This window comes from Melospiza georgiana, chromosome 17 (genome assembly GCF_028018845.1).
Source record: "Melospiza georgiana isolate bMelGeo1 chromosome 17, bMelGeo1.pri, whole genome shotgun sequence".
Classification (NCBI taxonomy): domain Eukaryota; kingdom Metazoa; phylum Chordata; class Aves; order Passeriformes; family Passerellidae; genus Melospiza; species Melospiza georgiana.
The window spans coordinates 9095781-9112281 of NC_080446.1; the positions used below are offsets into that span (position 1 = coordinate 9095781).

The 16501-nt window shown below is 53.3% G+C and overlaps 1 protein-coding gene across 1 annotated transcript; it reads left to right on the forward strand.

Moving 5' to 3' along the window:
• The first annotated feature begins 279 nt into the window (after positions 1-279).
• Positions 280-14182, forward strand: RBPJL (recombination signal binding protein for immunoglobulin kappa J region like). The gene is made up of 12 exons (XM_058036575.1): positions 280-307; positions 417-492; positions 6794-6919; positions 8753-8823; positions 9051-9166; positions 10023-10197; positions 10955-11092; positions 11556-11665; positions 12295-12435; positions 13077-13232; positions 13420-13523; positions 13909-14182. Exons 1-12 carry the CDS (start codon positions 280-282, stop codon positions 14180-14182), a joined length of 1515 nt encoding a protein of 504 aa, XP_057892558.1.
• Positions 14183-16501: the final 2319 nt, after the last annotated feature.

Below are 16501 nucleotides of genomic sequence, written 5' to 3' on the forward strand. Positions count from 1 at the left end.
CTTCCCTTCCTCCCGGCTTTGCTTTCTGCTCCTGGCGCCCAGGATCGCCGCTCCCCTTCCTGCCAGCCCCGCTCCGAGGAAAAGCCCCCTCGGAGGGTGCCAATGTCCGCTCGGCACCGCGCACAGCCCCGCTGGACCGGGCTGGGACCGGCACTGGGACCGGGATCGGAATCGGGACAGAAATCGGGATCGGGATCGGGGTGGGGACTGGGATCGGGATCTGCATGAGGATCGAGACCGGGACCGGGACACAGGATCGGGACAGGGACCGGGACCGGGATGGGGATCGAGATGGGAATGGGGATCGGTTCCGGGAGCGGGACATGGATCGAGATCGGGATGGGGACCGGGACCCGGACCGGGACCGGACTCACCCGCGCCCTCCTGACCCTGCTCGTGTGCTGTGCTCCCCGCAGGAGCGGCGGTGCCCGCGGAGCCGCCGCCTCAGCCGTGCCGGGCTCGGAGCCGCTCCCCGCCGCGCTGCTGGCTCAGGTACGCGCTGCGGGCGGTGCGGCAGCGCCGGGGCCCGCCGGCTTTAACGGGGCGGGGGAGCGGGCGGGGGGGCGGCATTGGGGCGGGCACGGCCCGGCCCCGGGGCTGCGCCGGGAGCGGGGGGAACGGGGGGAACGGGGGGAACCGGGGGGAACGGGGGGAACCGGGGGGATCCGGGGGGAACCGGGGGCTCCCCGTGCCCCCGCCCCGCCGAGCGCGGCCCCGCGGGAGCTGCGCGCAGGTGGAGCCGGCACCGGAGGGCGCCGGGACGGGACGGGACGGCCGGGGCTCACCGGCGGGGAGGGCCCCTCTGCTTTTAGCGGTTTAGCTTCATTTTTTCTTTATTTTTCTCTGTTTTTACTTTTTTAACCCTTTATTTCACTTTCTTAATTTTTAAAATTTTTTCTTTATTTTCTCTATTTTATTTATTTATTGTTTTCTCTAATTTATTTCTTGTTCTTTTTTGTCTTGCTTTATTTTTTCTTTATTTTTCTCTGTTTTTCCTTTTTTACCCCTTTATTTCACTTTCTTAATTTTTTAAAATTTTTTCTTTATTTTCTCTATTTTATTTATTTATTTATTATTTTCTCTAATTTATTTATTGTTCTTTTTTATCTTGCTTTATTTTTTCTTTATTTTTCTCTGTTTTTCCTTTTTTACCCCTTTATTTCACTTTCTTAAAATTTTTTCTTTATTTTCTCTATTTTATTTATTTATTGTTTTCTCTAATTTATTTATTGTTCTTTTTTATCTTGCTTTATTTTTCTTTATTTTATCTATTTCTTCTCCTTTCGCTTTTTTCTTTTTTTATATATTTTTATTATTTTCTCCTTTTCTCCCTGGTTTTTGTTTTTTTTTTTTTTTTTTTACCCTTTTGTTGTCTCTTCTCCTACTGGGGTAATGCATGTGGTAGCCCCATAAACTCAAAAGTTCATGGGAAAAGGAGAGTCTAAGCTTAATACCCATTTGACCTGCAGTGTCCTGGAAGTTTAGGAACATCAGCAGGTAGTGGCTGCAGTGTGGGGAGGTGAGTTTGAGCCAGGAGACTGCAGAGCAGAGCTTGGACGGCTGTAGAGCCTCAGGTTAATCTTTCATCAAGAAGGTCAACTGATGTGTATTGGAGATCTTCAGCAGAGGCTTCTTGAAAACTCTGGAATAGATCTTTCCAGTCCCCCAGCACCTAGATCAGTCTGGTGGTGGCAGGAACCACCTTTAGTGCTTTTCAGGACTGTGTAGTGGTGCTTTAACAGCATTTCCCTTCCTCTTTGCACACGAGGAACAGAGAAAGGGGACTCCAGTAAATCACCTCCACTGTCTGAATTTTCTAGCAGATGTACCAGTGCTGTTTTATCAAACTTGGGCATTTTGGGGGTGTTGGTGCTGCTGGGGTGCCCAGCCCAGCTGGTCCCTGCTCCCTGCAGAGCTCACTGCCACAGGCTTTTCCTGCTCTCAGCCGCTGCTTGCCCTTGGTGTGGTCAATAAATCCCCCAGGCCTAGAAAAGGCTGAATTTCACTTGTGTGTGCAGTGAGGAAAATACAGGATTTATAAATACCCATGCATATACAAGGGCTGTGGGTTGGGCTGGTCTGGATTAAAGGAGGTATTGAAAAATGAGGGAAGCCAGAAACTGCAGGCTTCTCATTTCTGTGATTTCTAATGGCTTTTCCTTTTGCATAAACATTGCCTTGACTCCATACCCAAGAGCACTGCAGGCGTTTTCTCCCCTGATCTGCACAAAATATAACCCAGACCTCTAAAATGGATATTTTTTATTAGGATGTTTGGTTTCCCCAAACTGAGGGCAGAACAGTTGCCCTCTGTGGCAGCAAATCCCCACCAAGCTTCAGGGCAGCTGTGTCCTGCACAAGGCAAACCACAGCTCCTTTTTTGGGGGGGAGAAAAGCAGAAAATTAGGTCTCTGCACTTCAATTCAGAGTGCTAACTGCACTTGGGGACACTGTTACTGTGAGTTACAGTTCTTGTCTAAAGAGGTGATTTGAAGACCCAGTTTTTAAACAATAGCTGCTGGGATTGCATTTTGGTCTCCAGAGTTGGGTACTTTCATTCCCAGGGGACCAAATACATCAGATCCCTTCCTGAGCTGGTGGAGCTCACTGAACTGAGCTGGTGGAGCTCACTGAACTGAAAAGCAGCAGGGCAGAGGGCAGTTTGCTTCTCCCAGTGCCTGCAAAGCGCTTTTTCCTTCTGCTGCGGTTGCCCCAGGGTGTGGGCATCACACAGAGGTGATGTGTGGAGCAGGGCATGTCCCACACAGGGAGCAGCATTCCCCAGCTGCAGGCAGCACAAAGCACTGAGTGATGCCCCTGAGCACTTGCTGCAGGGAGGGAGAGGGATAATTTTCAGCTGTGGTGTTAAACATCACTTCTCCTAAAATCAGCCACGGGGCTGTGGGGTCCAGCCCTCCCAAAGCCTCCCGGCGCCTCGGTGTGCCCACATGAAACAGCCCCGTGCAAGGTGGTCCAGCTGTGTGTCTCCTGTGGAAAGCACACAGAGCACTCCTCCTTTTCTGCCTCATTTCCCATGGGAGAGGGCACAGGAACCCAGACAGGGTTTACAAATCCCCCGGGGTACCCTGGGTGTCCTCCAGCTCAAGCAGCAGGGCAGAGACACCCTGGAGATGCACCACAAATGCACTCACACCCTCTCCTGAGGCTCATCCTGACCTAAAGCAAAGGAAAAGCCTTGGTGAGTGGTGCCAGGCTGAGCAGGGAAGGGGAAAGGCTTACAGAAATCAGTGTAGGAGAAAGGTGGTGGATCCCCCCTTCCTCCCCCTCCTTTTTCTACATAATGCCCAACTGTGTGGAGAGCAGCAGAGCCACAGCCAAGACCTCAGGCTCTGAAAAGGCAGCTTTTAGTGAGAGCTGTGAGAGCCCAGCCCGTGTGGGGCTGCTAACATGACACTGAACTAACACTGCACTACAGCCTAAGCATTTTAATAATTTAATATAATAAATGTCAGAAGGAGTGAATAATTCTCTGTAACCCTGAGGAGGCTGGAGGTGCCAGAAGGAGCCAAGTGGGCATACTGAGCTGCTTTAGCAAGAGCCCTTTGACTCTCTGAAGAGAAATTTATAGCAGATGATGGATGCTGGGTGGTCGCCTCTGTGGGCAGAATGGCAAACACTGTTCAGGAGTGCGTCACTCACACAATTTAGCCCCAAAATTTGGAAGGCAAGGGCTGCAGAAAATGGACAAAGAAAAGAAAGCCAAGTTTCTAGGTAGCTGTTCCTCCAGCTGGACATCAAATCTGAAGAGTTCCCATCTGTTTACCTGCCTTTGGCATGCACATTCCCCCTTCAAGCAGTGAGTAGCACGGGGATAATTGTTCCAGAAGGTTCTTTAATCATCTCCAGGCAGTGACCCACGTGCCTCTGGAATTCTGCAGGGATGGCAGGGAGCAGTGATAGCTGCACAAGCCTGGCCCTGCCCTGAGCCAGGGCTGTGGGAGGCTCTGCAGAGCAGGCATTGCTGCTGCCCACGCTGCCAGCACACGTCTCAATCCACAGCTTTTGGCAATTCACTCCTGAACACTCCCTGGCCTCCGTGCCAGGCTGTTCCACACTTTGCCAAGGGGTTAATAGCAGAGGAGCCCCACAGGGAGACATCAAGCTGTGTGGATGGGCAGTGGTGACTGCATTGGTGACACTAACAGGGATGGAGCGTGTGGCTCTGCAGCTGAGACACAAGCACCCAGAGCTGTGCTCCTAATTTTACACAGCACACTGAACCATGAGACTCACCAGGAAAAAATTCACACACCCAGCCTGGTTCTTCCCTGCTGTGTGCCCGTTGTCTCTGACAAACTGAGGGTGAAATGCTACTGAACAGAGCCAGCCAGGTTCAGTACTCATTTAACACTCTGTTAGTTAATTTAACACTGCATTAGTGTAAAAGGGTATCCAGGGTCAGGCCGATTTCCTTGATATATTTCCATATTTATCCCAATCATAATAAGTTGTTCTGAAAAAAAAAAAAAAAAAGAAAAAAGAAAACAACAACTAAACCAACCAACCGGGAAAAAAAAAAAAAAAGAGAGTTTTGCTGAGATTCCCAAATAGTGCTTTTATATGAAGGAAAGGAAAAATAGCAAAGGCAGATCAAAGCTGAAATCACACCATTGCTTGGCAGCAGAGGAGTGAAACAGCTGCAGATTGCCACTATGGAAAAAGATTAAATAACTTTCTTATGGGATCTCTTTGGCTGTGCAAAGATATAAACTATTCATTGGCTAGGAAGGGGAGTGAAACTCCAGCAAGCCTAAGTGACCCACCCTGGAGCAGCCACTGGTGGGATACTGGTAAATATAAAGCTCTGTTTCAGTGTGCTGCAGTGCTGGAGCAGGAGTCTCCCAGCACCTGGATGGAGGGAACAGGTACAGCCTTGGCAAAGGAGCTGCTTGTCACAAAATGAAAGCCTCGTCCTTCATTGGCAGATAAACAGCTTTTAAAAATGCCCCAGTTGATCCCAAAGTTCAAATCCTTCAGCAGAGCTCTGGCATTTTTTGATTGGAGGGGAAGAAAAGGAGAAAAATCATTATCTGGGGTCCCATGAGTGCTGTGGGCTGAGCCCAGAGCCCTGAGCTGGCAGCAGCTCTGGGGCTGCCACAGGAGCAGAGCCTGGTGGCAGCCTGTGCTCTGCACTCAGCAATGGCCATAAAACATTCATTTTCCAGGCACAGAGCAGAGTTAATGCTGTGGGTGACACTGATGCTGGCCCTGGCTGTAAATCTGATTCTGGCAGGGCTCTGGTGATTTATATTTACTAGCTAACACATCTAGGATAAGGAGCTGGGAACAAGGAGGGCAGGAGATTATATTGCCCCTCTGGTAACCTAACAGAGCACATCTGTGCAGTGCAAAGTGTCAGGTCCCCATGGCACTGCTCAGAGAAGACACTGGGCATGGATTTGTTTATATGGGACGTGTGGTTTTCTTCCTCAACAACAGCAGAGCATCAGCTCCATCCAAAGGTGGGAAAGCTGGAACTGAAATGTGTTGAAAGTGAATTGCAACATGGTGCTAAAAGCTGTAAGGGGCACAACCTTTTTAAAGCACTGCACTGTGGAGAACAGAGCTGGCAGGCAAACCCTGCTAGCAGGATGCTTGGGGTGACTGTGTGCAGCTTCTCCCCCTGGAGCCTGCTCTGCCCTCTGAGCCCAGAGGAGCTCAGCACCCCTGCCTTGGGGTGATGGCAGGACCAGACTTACCTCTCCTCACACATCTGATCATTTATGCTCTCAACTTTCTCCCCTTCTAGCCCACTTAAGAGAGAGACTGTGTTTAAAGGGAATGCTCCCCTGCTCATCTCTTGCTGTGCTGCCCTCAGCCCCCAGATGCTCTCTCACAGTTACTCTGCCCTGTGTTTTCCACTGTGGCTGGAGCTTCACAGCCTCCTCTGGGCACTGCTTTGCCTCTGATAGGAGAGTCATTGACCAGGCTGGGTCCCCTCAGCAGGAGCTGTGTGTTCCCAGTGACCACATTGACAGATGTGCCAAGGAGGGACCCCTAGACAGGCATCTCCTCTGGTTTCATCTTATCCAGCCAAATATCCCAAACTCAGGGAATGCTCCCGTCCCAGACTCAGGGGGTTTAGGGGCTTTCAGCAGGGCAGGAGCTGTGCTGTTCAGTGAGTGGTGCACCACAGAAGCCTCCACAGCTGCCATCCCAGAGCTCTCCCCCCCTTGCACTCGTGTCCCAGGTAGCAGAGCCGGGCATCTCAGACCCACCTCCTCTCTCTGCAGCTGGTTAACACCCAACCTACCGAGTTAGCAGAGTTAAATGCCAGGTGTATGGAAACTCCTTCTAGTTAATAGACCAGAAACAATCAGCAGAACCACCTACTCCTTAGGTCTCATAGAAAAACGCAGCTGTTTTCACCCAACATCCCTTGCAGAAGCCAGTGAGTGGCTCAATCTTGCAATGCAGCTCCCAGCTGCACTCACAGCTCAGCAGCATCACTGCCCAGCTCACCCAAAAGCCATACAGCAACAAGCACAGCAGGCTGAAAAACAAATTAATAATCAGTTAGGGTTGCATGGGGGGCTGGAAGTCTTAGAAATGCTCTCTGTGTGTTTGGTGGCAAACTGGTGAAGCAGTTACTCCATCATCCAAACTTTCTGTTTTTCAATGCCAGCCCCATTCTGCAGTTCCTTCTGAAGCCTTTCCACCTTCCCCACCCCATCAGGCTGGGCATGGAGGGAGCTCCTTGCTGCCTGCAGGGCTGGGCAGGAGCTGCTCTGGTGCCCCCATTTTCCCCACACAGGGAAATTGTGTCTTGCAGACCCAAGCCGTGCCAAGGCAGCCTGCTCCAGGACAGCGTGAGGAGGTACCTGCAGCTGCCAGCAGACCAGACAGTGCTCATCCTGCACGCCAAGGTGGCTCAGAAGTCCTATGGCAACGAGAAAAGGTGGGAGATTGTCAGGACCAGGCAATAAGTTACATAATCTCCATATATCACACAAAGCTGATTGTTGTTTATCAACAAACCCATGCTTTTATATCCTAGTGCACTACAGGTTGACCTAACTGGTCCTCCAATCAAAACACCATCACCACGGGCTAATTAAAAAACACCCTTTGGTGAACAATTCTCCATAATTTGTTATGGAGATAACTCATTCCACATTTTCACAATACCAGGTGCAGCAAGTGAAGATAAGAATTGTTTCTCATTATTTTCTCTGATCCTCTCACAGCCTTCCCCAGAACAATGCCTGGTAAAGTTGTGTGTTCCTCTCTGTGGCCAGAGAGCTGCTGCCACAGGAGATGGTCCCAGCTGCCCTGATAGCCACTTCTAAACCCAGCTACCTAAAGCTTCATTTCAGCCTTGCTGGATTTCACTGATCTAAGCTGGTGAAGCAAATTATCCCCTCTGCATTCACTCATCTTTGCATCCAAAGCCATTGTTTAGTCCCATGAATTGAATAACACAAGAAAGGATTAGTTCCAACCTGCATCCATCCCAGTTAGACATTCCCAGTGGATAGGTTCTTTCCATGCAGCAGTAAAGAAAGACAAAGTAAAAGGAATCAAGATTTTGTTCAAATCTCAGCCCCCAAGAAGGAAAGGCTGATGTTTTAACTGCCCTCTAACTCTTGTCTTAAAATCTGCACGGCCACAGCAGGGACTGGGCCGTTTCCATCCATGCCAGTGGTCTCCAAAGCTGCTATTTTTGAAAATCCTCCCCACACTGAACACCTTGAGGTTCTGGCTTGAATCTCCAAAATTGCCACTCGCTGGCAGTGACGTCAGACTGCAGCACTGCAATGTAATTAATCCTCCATTAATCCTTGGGATATAAATACTGCTCCGTTATTACCCAGCATGGAGCAGCTGGGAGGGAACCAGCTCAGCCTCCAAGGTGCAACCACCCAGACCCCAGGAGACAGCTCTGGGATGGGCTGGCTGTGCCTACAAAGCTCTCACCACATCCACTCTCCTGCCAGGGGCTGCTGGTCCACAGGTAAAAAAAGTTATTTCAGGACTGAATCTTCCAGCCAGGAGGGAGCCCTCTCATCACAGCCTCTGCTCCTGACCCTGTGCAAGGGGTGAAAATCACATGCCAGGTCTGAAGAGGGAGAGAAAAACCTGCACAGAGCTCCCAGGTTTGAGTTTGAAGGTGCTGCTGCCATTTTCCTTAATAATGAGAGTCAGGGGCCTGCGCTGTGGATGAGTTGTTGAAATAAACTTGGACCTCCAGGGCTCCAAGATATCCAACCCCCTGCACTGGTGTTTTCTCTGCTAGTGCTTTACTCAGTGTCCATAGAGGATGAATTTACACCATTCACACAAGTGCAAAGACAGTGGAAACCCAAATAAAACACAGGAAAATGGGCTTGCAAACTCCTGGCTATGGGTTTATTTGCACTGGGCTGCAGAAGTGATTGTGAATGCAAACTCTGTTCCCAGCCTGCTGAAACTCCCACATGGCAGGCAGGCAGGCAGGGGCTGATGGTCTCTGGGGGAGCTGGGGGTGCCAGGCTCCCTGTGCTCCCATCCCAGGGCCATCTGTCACTGCTGGGATCGTGGCCACAGTGGCAGCACCAGATGTGGCAGCTGCTGAGGCTGGAACCAGGCACAGGTCAGAGGGTCCCCAGCCCCTGGTTGAGCTCCCCGTGCCTCCCAGGTGCAGGAGTGTCCCCAGTGAAGGTCTCTGCTCTCAGCACAGCCATGCAGCCCCTCCTGAGCACCTTCTCACGGTGCTGGAGGGCAGTAAGAAAATGCCCTCTTGTCTCTGCAGGTTTTTCTGCCCCCCACCTTGTGTTTACCTGAGCGGGCCGGGATGGAAGTTAAAGCAGGAGCAGATAAAAGGTGAGCAGAGCCCTGGACCTCTCCTCCCTCTCTTCCTCCACCATGCCTCTGCAAAGGGGACAGTGAGTCTGTTTATGTTGGTTTTGGCCCTCCAAACTCCTTTCTTGCTCAAGCCTGAGCCCCCAGAAATCCAGACCCAGGGAGAGCTGGGGCTTGGTGATGCTGTGCTCCTGGAGAAGCTGAGCCTGTGCAGGGGGATGGAAGGCGCTGCTCCTTGTCTGTTCCAGCCAGGGACCTGGGAGAGGCTGGATTTCGGGTGTGTGGGTACATGGGGCTGGACAGCATGGGCAGCAGCCTGATGGAGACGCAGAAGCTGAGCTTTGAGGAGCAGCCAGATGCAAAGGTAAAGCCCATGGGGCTGTGGGGATCCCCCTCATGCAGGGGCTGGGCTGTCACCAGCAGCACCCCACACCCTGGGATGTCACACCCTCCCCATCCTCAGGATGTCACAGCTCTTTCTTCCTAGCCATAACTCCCCACTCCCACTCCCCACACCATTCACACAAGTGCAAAGACTGTGAAAACCCAATAAGACACAGGAAAGACTGCTGTGGCATGTGCAGCAATCCAGGCAGCCCAAAGATCCCTGTCTTTCTCTGGAACCATATTTTCAGGTCAACAGGACTGTAGCTGTCAAAATCTGCACAGGTCCCTCAGCCCTGGTTCCTTCTCCTGCTTGTCACAAAATGAAAGCCTCGTCCTTCATTTGCAGATAAACAGCTTTTAAAAATGCTCCAGTTGATCCCAAAGTTCAAATCCTTCAGCAGAGCTCTGGCATTTTTTGATTGGAGGGGGAAAAAAGGAGAAAAAGCATTATCTGGGGGTCCCTGAAGAGCACGGGGTCTGAGGCAGGCCAGGAGCTCACAGAAAGAGCCTTTGTCCACAGTGCTTGCCTTGCTGCTAAAGCACAGCATATCGGCCAGGCTGAGGGAAACCATAAACCCAGGGTGATTTCTCATGTTATGTGGGATAAATCACACATGAACATTCATTTCCATAAGGAATACTCTGCCCCCAGTGTAAATAAAGCCTCTGCTGATCCCCAGCTCTTCATTCCACCTGTAATAACATCTCTGGTCGTTTCTCCCTTTAAATGAACCCGGGGCTCATTGAAGGGAGCTATTATGTCCTTGTGGGGTGGTGAGAAGGGCTGGTGGGGCTGGCTGGAGCTGCTGGCAGCCCCTGTGTGCCCCTGGCAGGGGTTCAGCTGTGCCAAGGCCCTGTACATCTCGGACACGGACAAGCGCAAGCATTTCCGCCTGGTCCTGAAGCTCTTCTTCAGCAACGGGCAGGAGATCGGCACCTTCCACAGCAAACTCATCAAGGTCATCTCCAAACCCTCGCAGAAGAAGCAGTCCCTGAAGAACACGGACCGTGAGTGGCTCTCTGGGGAGGGAGGTGGGTGCCAGCCCAGCGTGGGATGCTCTCTGCTCACAGCTTGGCTCTGGAGGGACCCAGGCTGGACCCAAATGCTTCAATGCTGTGAGGGTTCCAATGAGGAGAGAGAATGCTGCAGCTGACTCCATGGATATCAGAAGGCTAATTAATTATTTTATTATACTATATTGTTCTATACATCTAAAACTGAACCTGCCAAGCACTCAACACTGCTCACACTGCACTGAATCTCGTGACTGTCACCTGACAGTCCTCACACACACACACACACTTGGCCCTGACAGGCCAAGGAAACAAAACACCATCACTTTGGGTAAACAATCTCCATATTGCATTCTACTTTTGCATAAACGCAGGCACAGCAAATGGTAAGAATTGTGTTTTCTTTCTCTGAGGTTCAGAGAATGTGAATCCCAGAAATATTATTGGGAAGAATTGTGCCTTGCTTTTCTCTGTGAAGGGAAATGTGGCTACATCCACAGCCCATGGGAACTCCCAAAAGAGGATGTAGAACTCCCAAAAGAGGATTTATCTGGCACAGTGATGTCTCATTTCCAAGTGGTTCACCCAGCACGGGGTGTAATGCCATGATGCCAATGTGGTCCCCACACCATGGGCCTCACCCCACTCACAAACAGGGAAGGGTTTTGGCTTCTGGATACCCAGGAACCAAGGCTTGACAGAGCCATCATTCAGTCCTGGCAAGCACTAACCCAGGCACCTCTCCCCTCAGTGTGCATCTCCTCAGGCTCCAAAGTGTCCCTCTTCAACCGCCTGCGCTCGCAGACCGTCAGCACCCGGTACCTGTCCGTGGAGGGAGGAGCCTTCATCGCCAGCGCCCGCCAGTGGGCAGCCTTCACCCTCCACCTGGGTAAGGACCCTCGGGGACAATGATGCCACCATGCCTCCAGCCCTGGCCCTCCCGTCCTGCAAAGCCAGTTCTTGGGGGCAGAAAGCATGGGAATTAGCCAGGGGATGCAGGAATCCAGCTCAGTCTCACCTCTGCCCGGCATTCCTGGTGCATCTCTGGACATTTCCCACTGGCTTTGAGGGCACAGGGGCTGTGACTAGGGCTGTACTGGTCTGGAGGTTTACAAATCCAAGCAAGAAATTGCCTGGAAGAGGCCAGAGCCCAATAATATTCCTGCCTTGCAAGGAATGGGCCAGAGCCCAACTGCTCTCCCGGGCTGGGCTCCCAGGAAATGATGCTCTCTCCAAGCATCCTTCCCTATGAGCCCAGGTAAGACAGCAGCAGGAGCAGGGCCAGACCTGTGCCCGGCTGGGTTAACCAGCTCCCCAGGCTGACTCTGCCTCTCCCTCTCCCCCCCGGGCAGCCGACGAGCGCTGCAGCCGCAGCGAGTTCCCCCTGCGGGAAGGGTACATCCGCTACGGCTCCGTGGTCCAGCTGGTCTGCACGGCCACCGGCGTCACCCTGCCGCCCCTGGTGAGCCCCTCACACCCTGGTGAGCCCCTGGTGAGCCCCTCACACCCTGGTGAGCCCCTCACACCCTGGTGAGCCCCTGGTGAGCCCCTGGTGAGCCCCTCACACCTTGGTGAGCCCCTGGTGAGCCCCTCACACGCTGCTGCCCCTGGTAAACTCCTCACTCTGGTGCCCCTGGTGAGCCCCTCACACCCTGGTGAGCCCCTCACACCTTGGTGAGCCCCTGGTGAGCCCCTCACACCCTGGTGAGCCCCTCACACCCTGGTGAGCCCCTCACACCCTGCCACCCCTGGTGAGCCCCTCACACCCTGGTGAGCCAGCTGGTGAGCCCCTCACACCCTGCTGCCCCTGGTAAACTCCTCACCCTGGTGCCCCTGGTGAGCTCTGTGCCTGCAGTGCCAGCACACAGGGCCGCCAGCACCATGGCTCTGAGTGGCAGGGCCGTGCTGGGCATCCGTGCTGGGATCCGTGCCAGGATCCACACCAGGGATCCATGCTGGGGATCCATGCTGGAGATCCATGCTAGGATCCACACCAGGGATCCATGCCAGGATCCACACCAGGGATCCATGCTAGGGATCCATGCCAGGATCCACACCATGGATCCATGCCGGCGCTGCTGCTGCCCACAGATCATCCGGAAGGTGATGAAGCAGTACGCCATGCTGGACGTGGATGAGCCCATCTCCCAGCTGCACAAGTGTGCCTTCCAGCTGCAGGGCAGTGACCGCATGTACCTGTGCCTCTCCACAGACAAGGTGATCCAGTTCCAGGTATGCCAGTGCAGCAGCAGGGTGCTTGCTGCTGTCTCTCCAAGCTCCTGTGTTGCTTCAGGCTGGGGAGCGTGTCCCTGGGAGGAGTCTTGCATCCAAACTCAGGGCAGAATCATGGCAAAGCTTGAGTGGGGACGCTGGAACTGAGGTCTTTGAAAGGAAGCACAATCCCCATTTCCCCATGAGCAAAGCAGTCACTTGCTGGGACCAAGATGCTGAGGGTAGAAGCCAGGCATCCCATCCCCATTCCCTACCACCTCCCCTGCAACAGTAATCCTAGCTCAACTATTCATCCCCCTAGCCTTCTCAGCCTCAGAACTAATACTCTTACATCCCATTCAAAGCCACCCTCATCCCCACTCTCATCCTCATCACATAATGAGGAAACCAACCAGAACACCTGAACGCTGGCATTTACCTCCTATTTTATACACTCGCCAGTTCACTCTCACTACTAATTGCTATCCTCCACCTGCACAATCAAATTGGTGCATTACACTTCCCAATACTCAAACTCTCACATCCTACATTAAACTCTTCTTTGACTGGGCCTGGCTGCAAGCCTAGCTCTTCTACTAGCCTTCATAGTTAAGGCCCTCCTATGCCACCTGACATATTTGGAGCTCTGACACTCTGCACAGGCATCTCCCTGCCCGAAGGAAGCCAACAGGGAGCTGCTGAACGACGGCTCGTGCTGGACCATCATCAGCACAGAGACAGTGGAGTACACCTTCAGCGAGAGCCTGGCGTGCATCCGCGAGCCCGTCAGCCCCGTGCCCCTCATCGCTGCCCTGCAGGTGGGCACAGCCCCGGGCTGCCCCTCCCTGTCGCCTGCCTGCCTCGTGCCTCCTCCTCCTGAGCCCTTCTCCCCCTGTGGCACCTCCCATTCTCGAGTGGGAATGAGGTGCAGAGGCAGAGCAGCCTGTGGGAGAAGCAGTCTGGCTTCATAACCCACCCAGCCCTGCCACACTCTGCCTGTCACAGCTCACAGGTGGTGGGGACGTGGCCATGCTGGAGGTGCAGGGGGAGTATTTCCATGCACACCTCAAGGTCTGGTTCGGAGATGTGGAAGCAGAGACCATGTACAGGTAAGGTGGATAGGGCAGCTGAAGGCAGGGAACAGCAGCCAGGTGTGGGCTGTGCTGGGCAGGTCTGGGAAGGATGTGGCTGCAGACACTGGGGACAAGGACACTTGCAGGAGCAAGGAAAGGCAGGAATGAGTCTGGTGCCTGCTCTCTGCCCTGGCTGCAGTCTGGGCATAACCATGGGTGGGGAACAACAGGGATTTCAGGGAACTGCAAACAACCAAGCAGCCCTGGGAGAGAGGAATGCAAGACTGGGAGGAGAGAGGGAGCTGGGTGGAGACTCACACTGAGCTCCAGGATGGAGGAGAAGAGCAAGTCACTCAGTGCTGGCTGCTCCTGCAGGGGCCCTTCCCTGGTTAATGCACGTTTTCCTCTCCTGCCCTGACAGGAGCCCCAAGTCCCTGGTGTGTGTGGTCCCTGATGTCTCTGCCTTCGGCAGCGACTGGAGGTGGCTGCGCTATCCCATCACAGTCCCGCTCCTGCTCATCAGGGACGACGGCCTCATCTACTCCAGCTCCTTCACATTCACCTACACCCCGGAGCAGAGCTGCATCCCAGGGCAGCAGGTCCTCTCTGATGTTCCCCAGGACTCAGACAAATTACTGGACAGCATCCACCAGGAGTTCACCAGAACCAACTTCCACCTCTTCATGCAGACCTAGCAGGCTGGGCTGGAGCAGGCTTGGCCTCCCTGCTGGCCTAGGGAAGGGGAGCAGCCCTGAGCCATGCTGGAGGGGCTCATCCAGGGCTTGGGGTGGCCCTGCCAAAGGGCTCTCCGCACTCACTGAACCCACACCGTGCTCCTGTGATTTACTGATTTATCTCTTTCTCACAGCAGCATCTCACGCTGCGAAGATCTCACATGAGAGCATCAATAAATCAGGCTTGAAGGACTCTGCACTGCTTCAATTGCCTTTTTACTGACTTGCATGATTTACCTGCATGCTGGCATCGAGCACCACAGCTCCCTCAGTGTCCCCAGGCCATATATTCAAAGTCCAGGAGGGACAGGGATAATGCCCAAATGCAACCTTAAGTGTTACTGATCCATACCAGGAATCCCTGCATCACTGCTGTGCTTTTCAGCTCAGCAGGAGCTGCTTCCCAGCAGCCAAATACCCAGCACCAGATGTTTTGGTTTTTTATTGGAGGCCCAAATGGGGTTATTTAAGAAGGAAAAGGGAAAAAGAGAGAAAAAACTTCAGTGTGAAACCCAGCTCCTCCCTAGCTGGCGTGGCTCTGCCAAGCTCTGTTGTTTTATACAATTAGACACACTGCTGGCATCAGCAGCAAACTGCTGATTTGGATGCCATAAAAAGCAGCCAGCTTTCCTGGAGCTGGACATGAGCATTTTGCAGAGTGGGCGTTAAAGGCTTTATTTAGATCTCTGTGGCATCCAAAGGCCCATGGTGTACCTGGAAACCTTCTGGTTTGGCAGTCCTGAGCTGGGGTTTGAAACAGCCCAGCAGCCAGACTACAGTGGCAGCCAACCCACCCTGACCTGGGGGCAGGGCAGCAGGGGAAGCACAGCCCCCATGGCCTGCAGCACCCCAGCACGCACACGTGGGCAGCACCTGGAGCAACACCTGGGTTACCTGTGTGCTCTCTGTGATCTGGAATGTCTCAGATGCAGCCCTGCCCTGTGTGCAGTCCGTGCTCAGCCTTGCTGTGTGCCCCCCATGCCTCACTGTGGCCCCAGGTGCTGAGTTTGGGGCTGCAGAGGGCTCACAGCCTCACACCAGCCAGCAGGAGATGCTCAGCCATGCCTGGATCTTGGCCTCCCCCCTCTGCAGCTGGTACCTGTGCTCCCATGGGAACACAAGAGCTTGGGTCCCATCATCCTCACCCAGGGAGCAGCACCTCCCTAAACTCCACCAGGAGATGGGATTCCTTCCTCCTCAAAGCAGGAACTTTGCTGAGGGCAAAAAGCTGTAGCAGACACATCTCTGCATCTGGAGCTGCTGTGGAAAACTGTGAGAATGTTACAGCCTGTGCCAACAGCCAAGGGCTGGTGGAGGAAGAGGCTGGAGGACAGCAGAAGGGTGATCACATGGAAATCCACAAGGGATCCAAAAGCAAGTTCCTCCAGCAGGAGGCAAGGTGCTCATTAGGCATTGGGAGAAGTGCTACAGGACTCTACTGCTCCCATTTCTGAAAAATGCTCAAATATCTTACACAGCTCTGGGGGCTTCCCCTGTGCTGCTGCTGGGCCACCCCACCAGCCCACACTTACCATGCCCTGCACTCACCTCCCCAGCAAATCCACCCCAGCCCTAATGCACCGAGGGTGAAATGCAAGAAAATACTTTAATCAAGTATTTTCAATCAACCCAGAGGATCCCCCACATTTCCCCCAACAGCATTTCCTCCCCCATCTGCTCAGTGGAGGGCTGGAGGGCTGTGCAAGGATGGGCTGAAGCCTTTGGTTGCTGCCTGCATCAGGAGTATCCAGAGCCCTCAGCTCCTCAGCCCGTTCTCCACCCTCACAGGCCAGGGCATTAATTCACATTTTATGAATGGAAAGCATCCTGGGTTATATTTAGCACCAAAGGGCAAGAGGAACGCTGCTTCTTGACTTCAGGGGCTTGGAACAAGCCTGCCTTGTTATGTTTACAGCACTTTGCTGGATGGAGAGGCCAAGAAAGCTCTGAGTGGCTCATTCTTGCAGCCTGATGGATTGAGCAAACAGCCGCAGTAATTCAAGCCACATGGGGAAAGGGGAGAGGTGGCAGGGCGGGCTGGGGGAGCCTCCCGGGGCTCCTGCCTTCCCCACCGGCCTCTGCCTGCCTTCAATCTGCTTTTCACAGCGGGTCCCACGCTGGGGACGAGGAGCCGGCAGCTCCTGCAGGGGACACTCGCCTGCCACAGGAACAGATGCTCGCATCGCGCCGGGAGCCGGGAGCGTGGCAGAGCTGTTTATTTGCATAATCGCTGATTAACACAAATGTCTCGGACAGGAGCCAGGCAGGCAGTTGCGTGTT